This window comes from Salminus brasiliensis, chromosome 23, assembly GCF_030463535.1.
Source record: "Salminus brasiliensis chromosome 23, fSalBra1.hap2, whole genome shotgun sequence".
Lineage (NCBI taxonomy): Eukaryota > Metazoa > Chordata > Actinopteri > Characiformes > Bryconidae > Salminus > Salminus brasiliensis.
Genome location: NC_132900.1, coordinates 963,375 through 978,540, shown reverse-complemented (window position 1 = coordinate 978,540; position 15,166 = coordinate 963,375). Strand labels below are relative to the sequence as shown.

Genomic DNA, 15,166 nt, shown 5'->3' with positions numbered 1-15,166 from the left:
CTTTCCTGTAAACTCGGGGTCGTGTGTCACAGCCCAGAGCCAAGACCACACCAGCACCACACAGGTGCTCCACTGTGAGGCAACGCTGGAATCTCCAGAGTGAGCAGGCTTTCGGAAAGCCTCCCGTAATCTCTGGGCCTTTCCCCTTCACTCACCCTTACTCGGCTGCACATCTTAAACACGACTCTAATGAGCAAAACATAAACAAATCAGACCACTGTTCATCACTGTAGACATTATATATGTAAATGAGCTCTGCTCTGATTGGCTGTGCCTCATTTAGAAAGTACTCAGAGCTGAAACAACCCAGTATGAGGGGCGGGGCTAAACCGATTCTGGCTAAACAGGTAGATACGTATGTAAATTAGTTGATTTTTGTGACATTTTGTGACAAAAACTTTTTAATTATTTCTTAATTTTTCAATTTCTATATATATAATTTGTTTTATTTTCTATTATATATTTAATTATATATATTTATTTTTTATATTTTCAATATATATAATATAAAAAGAAAAAAATTATATATATATCTATATATATAAAAAAATATATATATATAAAATGAAAAATAAATAAAGAAATAGAAATTATATATATAAAGAGTCCAGAAGAGAGTTCAGAAAGTTCAAAAGAGTTCAGAAACCATTTTCCAAAGCATGTTCTATTATTTTTGTTCGTTTTCTATTATTGTATAAAATAAATGGTTTATGTGTAAAACTGTATTTCTTTAACCTGATTAATATATTCCCACTCTCCACCAAAACAAAAAAAAATGTAAACCTTTTAATATTTAAATACAATGTATTAATTACTGTTTGTTATATAATAATATATAGTATATAATATACTATTTGTCTAATAAATTAGATAATGTATTTAATTTATTTAATAACCGTTTGTTTATTATTTAATAACCTGTTGCAGAATTGCAGGTCCATTTACAGTATGGAAGGATTGGACTCATCGGTCAGCTCCATCATTGCTACACTGCTTAAACCAGTAAAACCATTTAAACCAGTAACAGAGAACATTTTGTGCCTCACCTCCATCTTCTTCCACACAGCTCGTCTACAAACACGTTTCATCTTCTTCATTTTTTTAATGATAATTTAATGAGATTGATGAGATAAGATTCACTCAATATCTCAAAAACAGATCTGACCACTGACCTTCCACCGGTTTTCTGCCAGAGGAAGTGACATCACTGGGTGCCGTTAATAAAGTAAACACAAACACCTGAATATTAGACTGAATTATTTCATGTGAATTCAGGCTGAATTTGTGAATCGGGAGCTGGAGGCAGGCAGGGACGTGGGGAGCGGAGAGATTTTGGGTAGAAGTTGTGCCTAAAAGCTTCATTAATAGTGAAAATATATGAAATTAGTGCATGAATTATTTAAATGTTTTTTCCTTCTTATTTTCCAATGGAAATTAATGTAAAATATTTTATTCAGTCCATTCGGTCCATTCATCATAAACTCTGAAACAGCCTGAAGAAGAACTGGCAGATGTGTTTGATTATATCCGATTATGGAGGAAAGTGAAAAATGGTCAAACTGGAGCTGGAAGATTTTACAGCTGACTGACTCAACCTGCAGGGTTAAAGGATCAGTATATGATCATCACACTCACTCATCCATTTAATGCCGACCTGGACCATACAAACCAAAGGCCTAAAGGTCAAAAGGTCACTGCAGCCACAGCTGGGGCAGTAAACGTAACGGGAGCACTAGAAGAGAGCAGACGTTACTGCGAGAGGCCGAAAGAGCTCACAGGCGGATCCTCAGACGCTGATCTTCCACTCAATCCCTCAATCCATACGCCTCTGCAGCTGGACCGGTCAGCCAGACGCACATCGCACACGATCACAAGGACACTGACCTGTGAGCCTCTGATATCAGCGAGAGATAAGCAGGCATATGCGCACCTCAGGCAACGCAGGTCAACCCTGCCCACCATTATACACTACATGTCCACTACATGTTAAGGACACCCACTTTAAGCTGCACCTACTGCTGACACAGATGTGCAAACACACCTCCCCCCCTCCCTGTAGAGAAGAAGTACTGCCAATAGAATAGGACCCTCTGGAGCAGATTAACATCATGACCCTATCGGCTCCATGCTGCCTAATAATGCCAGGCGTGGGCTAGAGGGGTATAAAGCCCCCCAGCATTGAGCTATGGGGCAGTGGAAGAATACGGAGTAGTGTGATATATACACACACCATAGGGAACGCAGGCCGCATCACAGGTCAACCCTGCCTACCACTCTACACTACATGTCCAAATGTTTGTGGACACCTCTTCTAATGAATGCATTCAGCTATTTTAAGCTGCACAGACGTGCAAATTTGCTCCCTTCATGTGTGGTCTACAGGGTCCACAAGGTCAGCAGGTCCACCTATAGGCTAACAGACGTGATTCAGTACGTCCTCCTTTACTCTTAGGAAAGATGCTGGAACTGCAGGATCATGGCCTTCTGCATTTGGGAGGTGTTTACAGATTAAAGTTCAGCTGATATGGACCCTCAGATGAGCACACCATCTGTCCTATATGTCACACAGCTGTCAATCAATCCACACTGAAATAGAGCTATGAGAGTTATTAGTCATAAAGTTATTACGGTCATTAGCAGATTTAAGACGCTCACTGCTTTTAGAAAACACAGAAACACAACAAGTAAACTGACCATCAATAAATCACTGAATTAATGAATTAATTACAGCAACAAAACAATGCAGATTATTAATATGAGCCTTTCAATTGCCAAGCGACAGCTTCTGCGTATATACGTTTACGGACAACAGCTCATTCATCTTTTTCCACAATGCTGTTGACTCTATTTCAAAGAGTCTGATCAGCCAATCAGATTTCAGAAGCATTGTTTTAATCCTGAGATTCCTTTTCTTGCATGTGGACCTTTGGTCTGCAGAGTAGCTGCCGTTGCGAACGCGGCAAGCTGTGCTAAGAGCCAACCCAGTCACACATTAACCAGCTTCTGAGAAAGTGCAGTAGGCCTGTCCTCGCTTTACGCAAGCTGCAGCTGCAGGGGGTTCGGTTTACTCAGATTAGATTAGATTACGCCTTGAACTGATTCCAGCAGCCTTGATTTCTCTGATCAATTCTACACTTTATAGATCTTACAGCTTTTATAATTTAATGTGTTTATTAATGTTTTATTGCCCATTTCAGGCCCTGTTCCTCCGCTCACCGCTGTAGCATAAAAAAGGTTCCTCAAAACGACACTCAGCTAGATCACGCTATACGGACAAAAGTATTGGGACACCTGCTTGTTCATTATTTCTTCTGAAATCAAGGTTTTATGTTGGAGTAACTGTCTCTACTGTCCAGAGAAGAAGACTTTCTACTAGATTTTGGAGGAGGAGCATTGCTGTGAGGATTTGATTGCATTCAGTGACAAGAGCGTTAGTGAGGTCACGATGGATGGATGGATTGGACCTCATCCCATCCAAAAGTACTGGATGGAGCTCCACCACCATCATTCCAGAGAACACAGTTCTTCCACTGCTCCACAGCTCCTCAATGCTGGGGGGCTTTATACCCCTCTAGCCCACGCCTGGCATTAGGCAGCATGGAGCCAATAGGGTCATGATGTTGATCTATTGAGTCCTATTCTATTGGCAGTATTTCTCTACAGGGACTAGACAAGCTGTGTTTTGTGTGTGCGCGCATCTGTGTCAGCAATAGCTGCAACTTAAAGTAACTGAATGCATTGTCCACAAAGGGGTGTCCATAAATATGTGGACATATAGTGTAATTTAAATGTAATTGAGAACAGAATGTTAGTAATGTCAGTGTAAATGAAATTAAATCACATTAAATTTACATTCATGACGCTTATCCGACGCCCTCATCAGAGCTCTTACCCTGAGAATCGTGTTCCACAGAAGAGTGGAGGCTTAGGCGTCTCACCCAAGAAATCGTATTGGCTTATCTGACCACGAAATCGAAGCCCAGATGTCCACAGGTAAGGAGGCGGTGTTATCCACCATGCTACACAAACTACTGCAGAAGAATTGATGACCATTAAATGTGGGAGTGTCTTTATGTGAATGAGGTTCATCAGCATTTGTTGCACATTTGATCAGTTCAGTTATGGCAGTTCTCAGTTTTAGAACATGCATTAGAACCCTTCGACTGAAGAGGCCCCCGGTATCTTCTCTGCATCGTGAGCAACGTGTCCAAGTTCAGGTCTTATGAGCTTCAGTGGAGGTCAACAGCCCAGCTGTTTGAGCAGCTGCAGGAGGAACTCTGTGACCCTGAGACCAGCTTAGAGTGGAGGGGGAGCACAATCGAGCATGAAGATCACGAGTCAGTCATCTGACCTGCGTGCATGTTCTAGGCCCTCAAGCGCCCTCTTGTGGATTTGGAGATATCATTGACTTTAGTAATCCAACTTATTTCACTTGCATCAAAAAAAAATATTTAAAATTATACATAATTAAATGCTGGAGAAACAAAGATAGAACAATTTCTAATTTGATGCCTGAGCACAGTCAAATTACCCCCCCGCCCCCCACAACCTCACACCACCTCCACGAGCCCGGACTGACAAAGCAGGTTGGGTCCATGGATTCAAGCAGTCAATTTCTGTCCCTACCCTCCATGTTTTCCAGCAGAAACCCAGATTCATCAGTCCAGGCTACGCTTCTCCAGTCTCCACCTGTCCAGTGTTGGTGAGCCTGTGCTGTGCTGAGCCACTGCAGCCTCAGCTTTCTGGTCTTGGCTGGCAGACTGTGATTCTTCTGCTGGTGTAGCTCATCCATCCTACTCAGGGTTGGAGGAGGTGGTGGTGGTGTTCATTCTGAGATGTGTTCCTCCTCTCTACAACTGTACCGAGTGGTTCTCTGAGCTACCGCAGCCTTTCTGTCAGCTCCAACCAGGCTGACAATGCTGCTGACCTCTTGACCGCTCTCTGTTTTCGTCTGCAGAACTGTTGCCCACTCATTCCACCATTCTGAGTAACTCTAGAGACTGAGTAACTTCTATCTCCATTCTGATGGTTGAGGTGAGGTGAACGTTACCTGAAGCTGCTGGTCTGCATCTGCATAACTTTATACATTACACTGCTGCCACACATCTGGCTGAATGAACAGGTAGGTGTACCTAATAAAGTGCCATCAACATCAGATCAATAAAGAAAGCAGTCAATAGTAGACAAAAAAAAAGGGAAAGTTGCTACTTACGTGACTTTGCTGACGTATCTCAGGGCGTGTGGCACAGCTGGGACTGGATCTGGGCTGCACTGCTGGTTCAGGCAGTCTTTCTTAAGATGGACTTTGGAGCAACAACCAACACAACAGTGCTATATTCAGCTCCTAGAACCATAATTACACAATTATCCAAGACTCATACACCTCCATGTGACATTTCACGCAGTCCCACAAGCTCACGATTCTCAACTCATGTGCAGATGTGAAGGACAAAGGCCGGAACTGAGCAAACAGAACATAAACGAACCACACGTCCCTTTTCTCACGGTTATATTTCAGAATCAACATTTTTTGTGGAAATGATGCAGCATATAAAAAAAAAGAAAGACAGAAACTCACTATAACTAAATGCAACGCCCTACACCCTCCCTGCACAGTGCAGATCAGATATCTGAGGGTTTTTTCCCCTCTAAATATGGTCTGAAGAGCGCCCCCTATCACCCGAGCATGTGTCCAGCCCTATCAGTCACCGACAGGCCTGAGTTTCAGACCATGATTGGGCGCAAAGGGTGGAAATCCTCAGAGAACTTTGTGGATACATGGTTTAAAAAAAAAAAGAAAAAAAAAAGAAAAGAAAAGAACACGTTTTTTTTCCTATATCAAATGCGGCCACCTGTCAATCAAAGTGATGTCACTTGGTGGGATGTGAACAACATCAGAACCTGATTTTGACAGTAGGCCTTAATCTCAAACTATTCCACGCTGCTTTTAAACCAATGAGCAGCAGAAGGAGCCCCACCTGGCCCGATAGGGGTGCGCAGAGTTATTCACAAATAAATATGAACTGTGGTCCACCTACAGAGAGCCGTTTTCTGGGGCTTTTACATTTTTGGGGGGAGAAAAGGACCAGTCGCCCAAGGGGCATGGTCCACTTCCATCTCCGTGGAGAACAAGTTGCCATTAGAGGAGAGAGGAGGAGGCTTCGAACCGAACAGAAGGGCTAGTTCCTCTCCTGCACAAACACAGTTTCCTGTGGGCACAGTCCAGCTTCCTGCAGCGTGATCTCATAGTCCAAGTGAGCGAGCTTCCGACGGGGGAAGTTGGTGACAAGTTCAAAACGTTCATTTGGGTAACCCTTCGACTGCACGTGTCGCACCAGAGCCTGCAGGGAGAAAACACAGTTACTTAAAACTTAGATTATTCATACCGTATCTGTCTTACACTCCAACATTAATATCCAGTATGAAGCTCTAATAACATTAATATCCAGTATGAAGTTCTAATAACATTAATATCCAGTATGAAGTTCTAATAACACTAATATCCAGTATGAAGTGTGTGGTTTCGGACACTGAGACGTGCAGTTTTCTATTCATGTTTAAACTGGATTTTTTAGCCAGACTCTGGGAGTCAGCTTGTCAGGCTGTGGCGTCTCTGGTCGAGAGGATTCAGAGTGACCCCTGTTGACCGAGGTGGTATATTCAGTCAATAAGGAAACCTGAGAGGTAGAGCTGTGATGTTGAAATGGCTGACTGCGCCTCAAAAGCAGTATAAAAAAACAAAACAAAAAAAGGTTCATACACACCATGAGCTTATCATTAGCAGACAGTGCTATCTGTTCCCTCCGGCCGTCTGGATATCTCAGCATTAGACGAGCCTTTGGACCTACAGAAGACAACGTCAAATAAAGTCAAAATGTTCATTACATTTCTTAATATATACATTCAATAAAAGAGTGAAATAAAAATAACCTGGCCTGCTTGATTCATTAATTAATTATTTATTGAATTATTCATGTATAGACTGTAAGGTATGGTTGTCAAACCCTAAACAGACTGTCGTTTTATGTAATGCTGGGTGTAAAAAATACATTACAGTCACATTGGCATTTAGCTAATGTTGTTAAAGTGGTACTTTTGTTAAACAGTAGAACTCGCAGAGTGCCTCAGCAGTACTGGACTCCACTTCCCAGAATCCACTGAAACACACTATGAGTGATCATGTGACTTCAGCAAGCTATCCTCGCTCTCAGTCACTCAGAGTTCTGATATTGCACCTGTTATATTGATAATTAGCATAGTATATAATCCCGGGCTTTGTATTGTATCCGTATTTTGGTGATCTACAGAGAGCTATTTCCTGTGTATGACTTTACCTGACTTCCTGCCTGCGTCTTGGTTCTTTGGATTTATACCTATTGCCTGTTTATTCGACTACGCTTTTGCATTTAGCCCCTCTGGGTGTGTTCCCTTGTGTTCATTTATTGACTTTGGATTACTGCCTTTTTATTAAAGCCTCTCTTTCATTTTAAGTCTGCAGGCGCCTGACCTTGTGTGGCACGTACCTCATGCTAATTTGTGGTTTCTAGCCCAAATTTACTGTCATGGGTTTATTATGCACAAACCCAAAGGTTATTCCTACCTCTCTTTCTCCCTTAGAATTAAACAGACTGCTTGTTACTGTGCCTTTAAGAATGATATATGTAAATGAGCTTTGTTTTGATTGGCAGCCCTACTTCCAACCTCAGTCCAGCCTGAAACACTTGAAACAGTAAGAATTAGAGATAGACCAATCAGTGTTTTTGGGGCCAGTATCAATCACCAATCAGCCTGTATTGCCATCTAGTGGTTGAATGAGGAACTGCGGACACCCCACACAACTCTTGAGCAACTTGCAATATTGGCGGACTGCCCACCACATATTTGGTCTGAATGGACCGGAGGGCCGAACTGCGTGTTTCTAAATCTTAAAATCCATCCCGACTCAGATCTGAATTAAAGGTGGGTGTGGTTACCGTTATCCTCCGGCTCCGAGCTGCCGGCTGTGGGCTGTGAGCTGTGGGGGGGTGTGGAGTTCTGATGCTGCCGCTGCTGCTGCTGCTGCTGCTGCTGGTGGTCCTCCAGCGGTCTGTGGCTCGGCCCCGGAGGCTCCAGGTGGTTTTTCTTACTCTCTTCTTTCCTGTGGTTCTGCTCTTTGTGTGGAGATTTCCGGTGATGGGCGGGGCTGTCTTGCCTGGCGGGCAGGGCCTGTTCTGATGATGCACGCCCATCCAGAGAGTCCTCACCCCCGCCCCCCGTTTCGTTGTCCGAGCCGTCCACCGATATCAGCCCCTCGCTGTCGGAGAAGGCCTCGGCGTCCGAGTCGTCGTCGGAGCGAGACTCCGGCTTGTTTTCGGTCGACTCGTAGTGCGTTTCCTGCAGAGATGCTCGGATAGCTGCCTCCAGCTGACTGTCCTCACTCGCGTCAATCAAACTCTCCTGCAGAAGAACATGGCGTTACAGGTTACAGTGCAGCACAGAGAGGACCAACAGTGCCGGAGTCTGGTCTGTTAGAGCTGATGATGAGACACAATTGCAGACGAGTATTCATAATTTAAAGTATGTGGTCAAAATAAATTCATTCAGCCTTAAAAAGCTCCTCATTCAGCCCTGCTGCTGCTGCTGCCACAGCGTCCCTCTCCGGTCACTGCGGCCTGTAGTGTTACTACCTCATACCTCTGTAGTGCAGCTCTACACATGCTGCTCCTCTACAGACTTCATATTTCCACTGCCGCCCTGCTCTCTGCTATTTACTGTAACTTTTCTTTGTTGTATTTATTGTAATAATGTGTGTCTGTTCCCGTGTGCAGTATGTGCAGCACTGTGACACCGCAGTTTCCTCCGGGATCAATAAAGAGCTCTTATCTCTCTTATCTTCTCGTTAATTTGTTTTATTTATTATTAAAAATGATAAAAACACATGCACCAGAGGATTATATATAATTATAGTGTATATTATAGTGCAATTAGAAAAGTTATGATGCTTTAAAGAATAATGCAATATAGTAATTATTACATATTAATTACTACATATTATAATTTCTATTCTTACACAAACTGTAACAACGGCAATTTCCCTCCCGGGATCAATAAAGTATTTCTGATTCTGATATTGAATTTCTATTATAAAGAATCCAAATAAAGCTGAATCTTTGCATGGTCAGATATTTACACCTCTAATAATTCAACTACAAATTAATAATTTGGAAACACTGTTTAAAACCTATTCAGATGCAGAAACATCCTTCTGTAATAACACCCAGAATGCCTGACATTTAAAATAGGGAGAGATCAAATGTCCTATAAAGCTCTCAATATACGGTGCAATCAATTAAATCATAATTATTGAATAATTATTAAATAATAATGATAAAAATATAAAATAATTATTAAATACTTTTTGTCGCAGCTCTCTTTGCTGCAAATTGATTAATTAATATTAAATATCACATGCAGAAATGCTTTCTGGTGTCTTTTCTGTAATATCACTATTCCTGTTATCAAACACTGTTATTTGATCAGTGTGTGCATCAGATGGATGTCTATAGATTATTTGTATAGATATGAAATTGTATATACTATATGAAAGTGGCTGCAGAAACTCTGAGGAGCGTCTCTGAAGTAAGCTGGTGCACAGACAGACTGAATGATGCGTCCTTACAGAGCGAGCACGTTTGGCGGGTGGTTGAGAGGACAGACCGTCCAGCTGCCCGTGCTCCGTCAGAAATCCCGTCACCTGCTCCAGAAATGAAGTCACGTCCAGCTGGTTCCACTCGACCATCTTCTGACCTGATTATTTAAGATTGTATTTAAGAAGGTAATAAATCTCATTATAACAGAGATATTAGCTTAGCTACGATTTAAAGAGATTCAGAGAACCAATGACGTTAACTGCATTAACAAGAGAGCATCGTTAATGCTGGTTAACTGGATTTACTTTAAATAAATATAAATATTAATAGTAAATGTCAAATGTGACACTAGAATTTTTTTTTTTTGTAAATACTTTGACGTCCCGTATCAGGAAAAGTTATATCACCCACTCCTAACCTCAACCCTTCTACTGCATACTAACACATAGTAACATTTAACATCTACAAAAACAGCCTGTAAATAATAGAAATTACAAGTGTTAACGGGAAATTCCAGAGGTCCTCCATTAACCTCACCTGTACGGGGGTCCAAAATGGAAATATAAGGAAACTTGTTGAGTTTGTAAAACTGGATGTAGCGCTGACCCTCTTCACTGTCATGGTAAACCTTATAAAACAAACAAACAAACAGTCGCTCACAAACATTCAGATTCAAAAAGCAAACAAACCCAAATGTTCAATGGATGAGAATCCATCTGAAAAGGCATCTACGGCACTTCGGGGGTGACGAAAATTATGTTTTTTTAAATAAATAAAAGGGAAAAAAAACAAACCAATAAAACCAAAAAATATGATAAAGATTTAATATTCAAAATATTAAAAATATTTAAATACAAATATTTCAATTTGGAAAACCTATAACTAAATATTTGAGTTGTTACTCAAAAATATTTAAATATAAGTCAAATTATAAGTGAAACATAACGTACGTTACACTATATGTTCAGATGTTTGTGGACACCCCTTCTAATGAGAGTATTCAGCTACTGTAAGCTGCACCCATTGCTGACACAGATGTGCAAATGCACACACACAGCTTGTCTAGTCCCTGTAGAGAAGAAGTACTGCCAATAGAATAGGACTCTCTGGAGCAGATCATCATCATTAACCTATTGGCACCATGCTGCCTAATGCCAGGCGTGGGCTAGAGGGGGACAGTAGAGACAGTTACTCCAACAAAAGCAGGATGCTGAACTCCTGAATAAAGAGATGTCCCAATACTTTTGACATATAGTGTATGATCAAGACAAACAGTAACAGTGTTTATTAAGCTAATATATAAACAGTAAACAGTGCTGCTGTTTATCCTCGGAGGACATAATTACATATTCATTCAGAGTTTAACTCCAGTAAAATTATCTGCAGGTTTTTTTTTTGTGTCTGTGGTTGAAAAGAAATATTTTGCAGCTGAAACTGACAGAGACCGAGAGGATGAAGGGTGAGGTGGACCAATACCTGCCAGAAGATGAAATGCTGTCTGATGATGGTCTTGACGGCCTCGTTGCTCCACACGTCTCTGTTCAGACACTGGCAGGCGAAGTCCTGGACGTTCTGGATGTTTATCATCAGCCACTTGTTCTCCAGCTGGCCGCAGTCTTTCGCCTGGACGACAACACATTCATAATATTGTTTATTGCTTTTTTAATTCTTATTTATATCGTGTATATAGTGTAAATTATTTATCTAAATTCTTGCTATCCCTTTCTGCTGTCACACTGTGAATTTCCCCACTGCGGGACTAATAAAGGACTATCTTATCTTATCTTATTAAAGAACCTCAGACCCCTTTCAGGCAGATCAAGAGCTAAAGGATGATGGATCCATAAAACAGGCGGCGCTGAATAACCCGTTTTACTGAACCGGAATAATAAACTTGGAGCACACGGAGCAGGCCGGTTCCTCACCGTCTCAAAGCTGCCTTTATGCATGAGTTCGATGGGGGGCCGAAACAGATCAGCCAGGGTGCTCAGCTTCTTATCCATCGCTCCTCCGTTCCTCAGCTCCTGCTCCTGCCTGACTGCAGGAACACACAGATCCAACCATTACACAGCACTCACACTGAGTTAGTGGTCTGGGGGTGGGGTCGGGTACTGTTTACAACTGAGTAACGGTACCAAACGCTTCTTTTTCGGTACTTCACTCTCTCTGTGCTAAAAAAATGAATTTCAGATAAAAATAATTTAAACATTTTTTACATGATTTACACAACAGAGTGATGCCACTTCAGGTGTGTGGCCATGCTCCATGTATTACTATTGTGTGTGTATATATATATATATATATATATATATATATATATATATATATATATATACACACACACACACACACACACACACACACAAACACATACACACACATACACACAGACATACATATATAAATTCTGACCAATCGGCTTTTGTGCTGGTAGTGGTCGTTGCTACTTCTGCTGGGTGGAGTGATCCTCAGTGTGTCTCTGATTAGTGGTGTCCAAATTCTTTGCTCTGCTTCTCCAGGAGGCTTGTTAATTTTACACGTTTTACAGCAGCTTTCGATCGAGCACAAGTCGTCCAGAGTCTCGGGCAGCAGACGTTCCCATGTTGCCAAAATATGTCCAGAAATGTGTGGACGCTCCTCCTAATGAATGCATTCATACTTAAAGCTGCACCCATCGCTGACACAGATGTGCAAATGCACACACACAGCTTGTCTAGTCCCTGTAGAGAAGAAGTACTGCCAATAGAATAGGACTCTCTGGAGCAGATCAACATCATGACCCTATTGGTACCATGCTGCCTAATAATGCCAGGCGTGTGCTGAACTCTCTAGTTCCTGGACAGTAGAGACAGTTACTCCAACAAAAGCAGGATCGGCTCTTTAATACCCTTGATTTCAGAAGAAACGGTGAGTGAGGGACTGGCGGCAGAGTTTCTGTCTGGACGTGCAGCGGGAAAACTGTATTCCACACTTTCAGGCGGTCAACAATCCAGTAGACTTTTCAGTTTGAGAGGGTCAGAAGTGTTTCCAGGTCCAGCCTGGCATTTCCAGTTCCAAATATGTCTCAGAGCGTCGTCTGCATTAATTTTCTAAAAACCTAACCACTCCAGGGGCAGCGGAGGCTCAGCCCCTGCAAGCCAGCAAGCAAGCAAGACCCATCTCCCTCTCTGGGTGCTGGAGCTGGCTGCCCACCGCTCTGGGTGTGAGTGTGCTCACTGCCCCTAGTTCATTAGTGCATGTGTGTGTTTACTACCTCAGATGGGTCAAATACTGCACCTTTACCTTACTTGAGACCAAGCGCTTGCAGGAGTGTGAATCTGTGTATCTGTGTTTATGCCTCCAGTTTGTCTCAGTACTAGATCAGTACAGATCAGCCAGTGGAGACTCCTCACTGTGCTATTACTACTTACTGGTTTCAGTCTGGAAGTCCCGAAAGCCGTCAAATATGGAGCGCGCCGGTCTGCGCCTCTTTGGTACTGCAGCACACAGAGAGAAATACAGCTAAAGAGACTGTTAAGACAGGAGTTGGCTTAAGACCGCGAGGGAGCGGAGACGATTACCTCCAAACAGAGGCTCCGGCTCCACCAGGATCTCTTGCTTCTGAGGGATCGGTGCTCGGACCTCATCTCTACCAGGATGAACATGCAAAATCAGATTAAGCAAAAATCACAGATCAGCATCTCAGAAACAGACCCACTCAAAGTCATGGTGATCAATCATATTTTATATATATATTTAATTCAGATGACATCTTTCTTGAATGAACATCATGTAACTCTAGTAGCAGCTGCAAAGTCGCTGTCTCACTCTGTATGGGGAAGTCTGCTGCACGAGGCTCCGGCCGAACTAGAACTCGTGCTCGGTTCCTCTGGGATTCCTCCTCCGTCCAGAAACATGGTGACCGCCATTTCCAGGTTATTGTTACATGCCTCTAGCATGTGTATCCCTACGCTCTCGGTGGCTCCTAACAAAAAATAAAACAACCAAGATCAGCTGACTGTAACACTTTTCACAAAGTCATTACTTATGATTATTTAACTGAATAAATTATTAATTAAAAATCAGTTAAGTCTGAATATCGAGTCTTCATCCCTCTCAGCGCAGGTCTTTCCTAGCCTTCCAGTGTTTCAGTGGCAGTGGTGGCTCAGCGGTTAGAGCGCCGGGATATTGATAACAGGGTTGCGGGTTCGATTCCCGGGCTCGGCAAGCTGCCACTGTTGGGCCCTTGAGCAAGGTGGGCCCTTTACCCTCTCTGCTCCCCGGGCGCTGGAGTTGGCTGCCCACTGCTCTGGGTGTGTGTGTGTGTACTCACTGCCCCTAACACAGGTGTGTGTGTGTGAGTGTGTGTTCACTACCATTTCGCTGTACCGTGACAAATACGTGCACCTTTACCTTTTTACCTTTCTAGTTTTCTACAGCTTGATTTAATTAATTATTTATTATTATTATTGTACATTATATTATATTATCTCAGACACTGGCTGCACAAATTGTCCAGAAACTAAAAGCTAAAACCTCCTAAAAGCTTTGAAAGGTATTTAAAATCACTTCACTTTACAAAACAACTGAAGTCTGAACCCTAAAGCCTCAGCCCCGCCCCCCAGCAGCGCCAGCCAATCGCACCGCATCCCTCCTCCTCAACGCTGGCTTCGTTCCCGCCCACTCCACGCATGCGCAGCAGCAGCAGCAGCAGCGGGCTCCGTTTCCCCTCGCCAGTCTTTCCATCCTTCATTTCAGCAACAAAAGTGAAAGTTGAGGCTTTAAACTCGTGATATTTTCAGCTTCAGCGAGTCTAGGAGCTCGTATCTGCACGGAAGGCTCCTTTAAGAGCTCTCGGCGCGCAAACGGAGAGTTTAAAGCCCGCAGGTCAGACACGTTAGGAGTCAGGAGGCAGACAAAACTGGAGAAAGTGGAGATAGCAGCTTTTACAAACCCGCCATGTTGTAGCCAGGCTGAGCTCATGCCTTGTGGCTCGAGCTGCTCAAATGCACGAGATAATTTCCCGAAACGTTCAAAAAGCAGCAGTTCTGTCAGCCTGTGTGCATAAGTCTGCTGCTGAGAGCTGCACTGCTGCTGCAGACGCTGTGGTCAGCCCTGCTCTGCAACTTTCCAGCGCAGACACCTGCATTTGTTCCTCTCTCAGAGAGTCCAGCAGCCTGCAGTGCTGCTGCACAGCCAGCTGCAGGCTTAACCCGGCGCACGTGCTTCTGTCCACACACACACACACACACCCCCCCACGCTTTAATCCCACCTGTAATTCCCCGATAGTGTGTTTTAATCTCGTGCACTTGCTCTTATTCAGTGTGTGGGTTAGCAGGTTAGCGTTAGCCTGCTGTTTACCCGAGTAGGGCAGTAGGTCAGAAGCCCTCCACACTCAGACCGCTGCTCCTAAACTGCTCGCTAACCCCTCCAAACCCGTCCCGGGTCGCTGCTGGGGCTAAAAATACTGATATTTACCTGTTATGGCAGTGAACTGCTGGATTAACCCCTTCAGACCCGGCGCTGCTGCGTCTCCGAGCGCCGCCATCTCACTGTC

At 43.2% G+C, this 15,166-nt stretch overlaps 1 protein-coding gene across 1 annotated transcript; it reads right to left on the bottom strand.

Annotated features, from left to right (window-relative positions):
- Positions 1–5,494: 5,494 nt before the first annotated feature.
- On the bottom strand, positions 5,495–15,166 carry ubxn7 (UBX domain protein 7). The gene is made up of 11 exons (XM_072669295.1): positions 15,088–15,166; positions 13,437–13,593; positions 13,190–13,257; positions 13,040–13,105; positions 11,555–11,667; positions 11,106–11,252; positions 10,167–10,257; positions 9,659–9,786; positions 7,974–8,436; positions 6,765–6,844; positions 5,495–6,341 (listed from the first exon to the last, which is right to left on the bottom strand). The coding sequence occupies exons 1-11, from the start codon at positions 15,155–15,157 to the stop codon at positions 6,180–6,182; spliced, it is 1,545 nt and encodes a 514-aa protein (XP_072525396.1). The 5' UTR covers positions 15,158–15,166; the 3' UTR covers positions 5,495–6,179.

Bases quoted from the DNA above. Each gene is read 5' to 3' on its own strand.
- ubxn7 (XM_072669295.1), bottom strand. From the start codon at position 15,157: ATGGCGGCGCTCGGAGACGCAGCAGCGCCGGGTCTGAAGGGGTTAATC. The intron at 13,594-15,087 runs GTAAATATCAGT...ATTTTTTGTTAG, and splicing joins GCAGTTCACTGCCATAACAG to GAGCCACCGAGAGCGTAGGG. The intron at 6,342-6,764 runs GTGTGTATGAAC...TTCTCCCTGCAG, and splicing joins CTGCTAATGATAAGCTCATG to GCTCTGGTGCGACACGTGCA.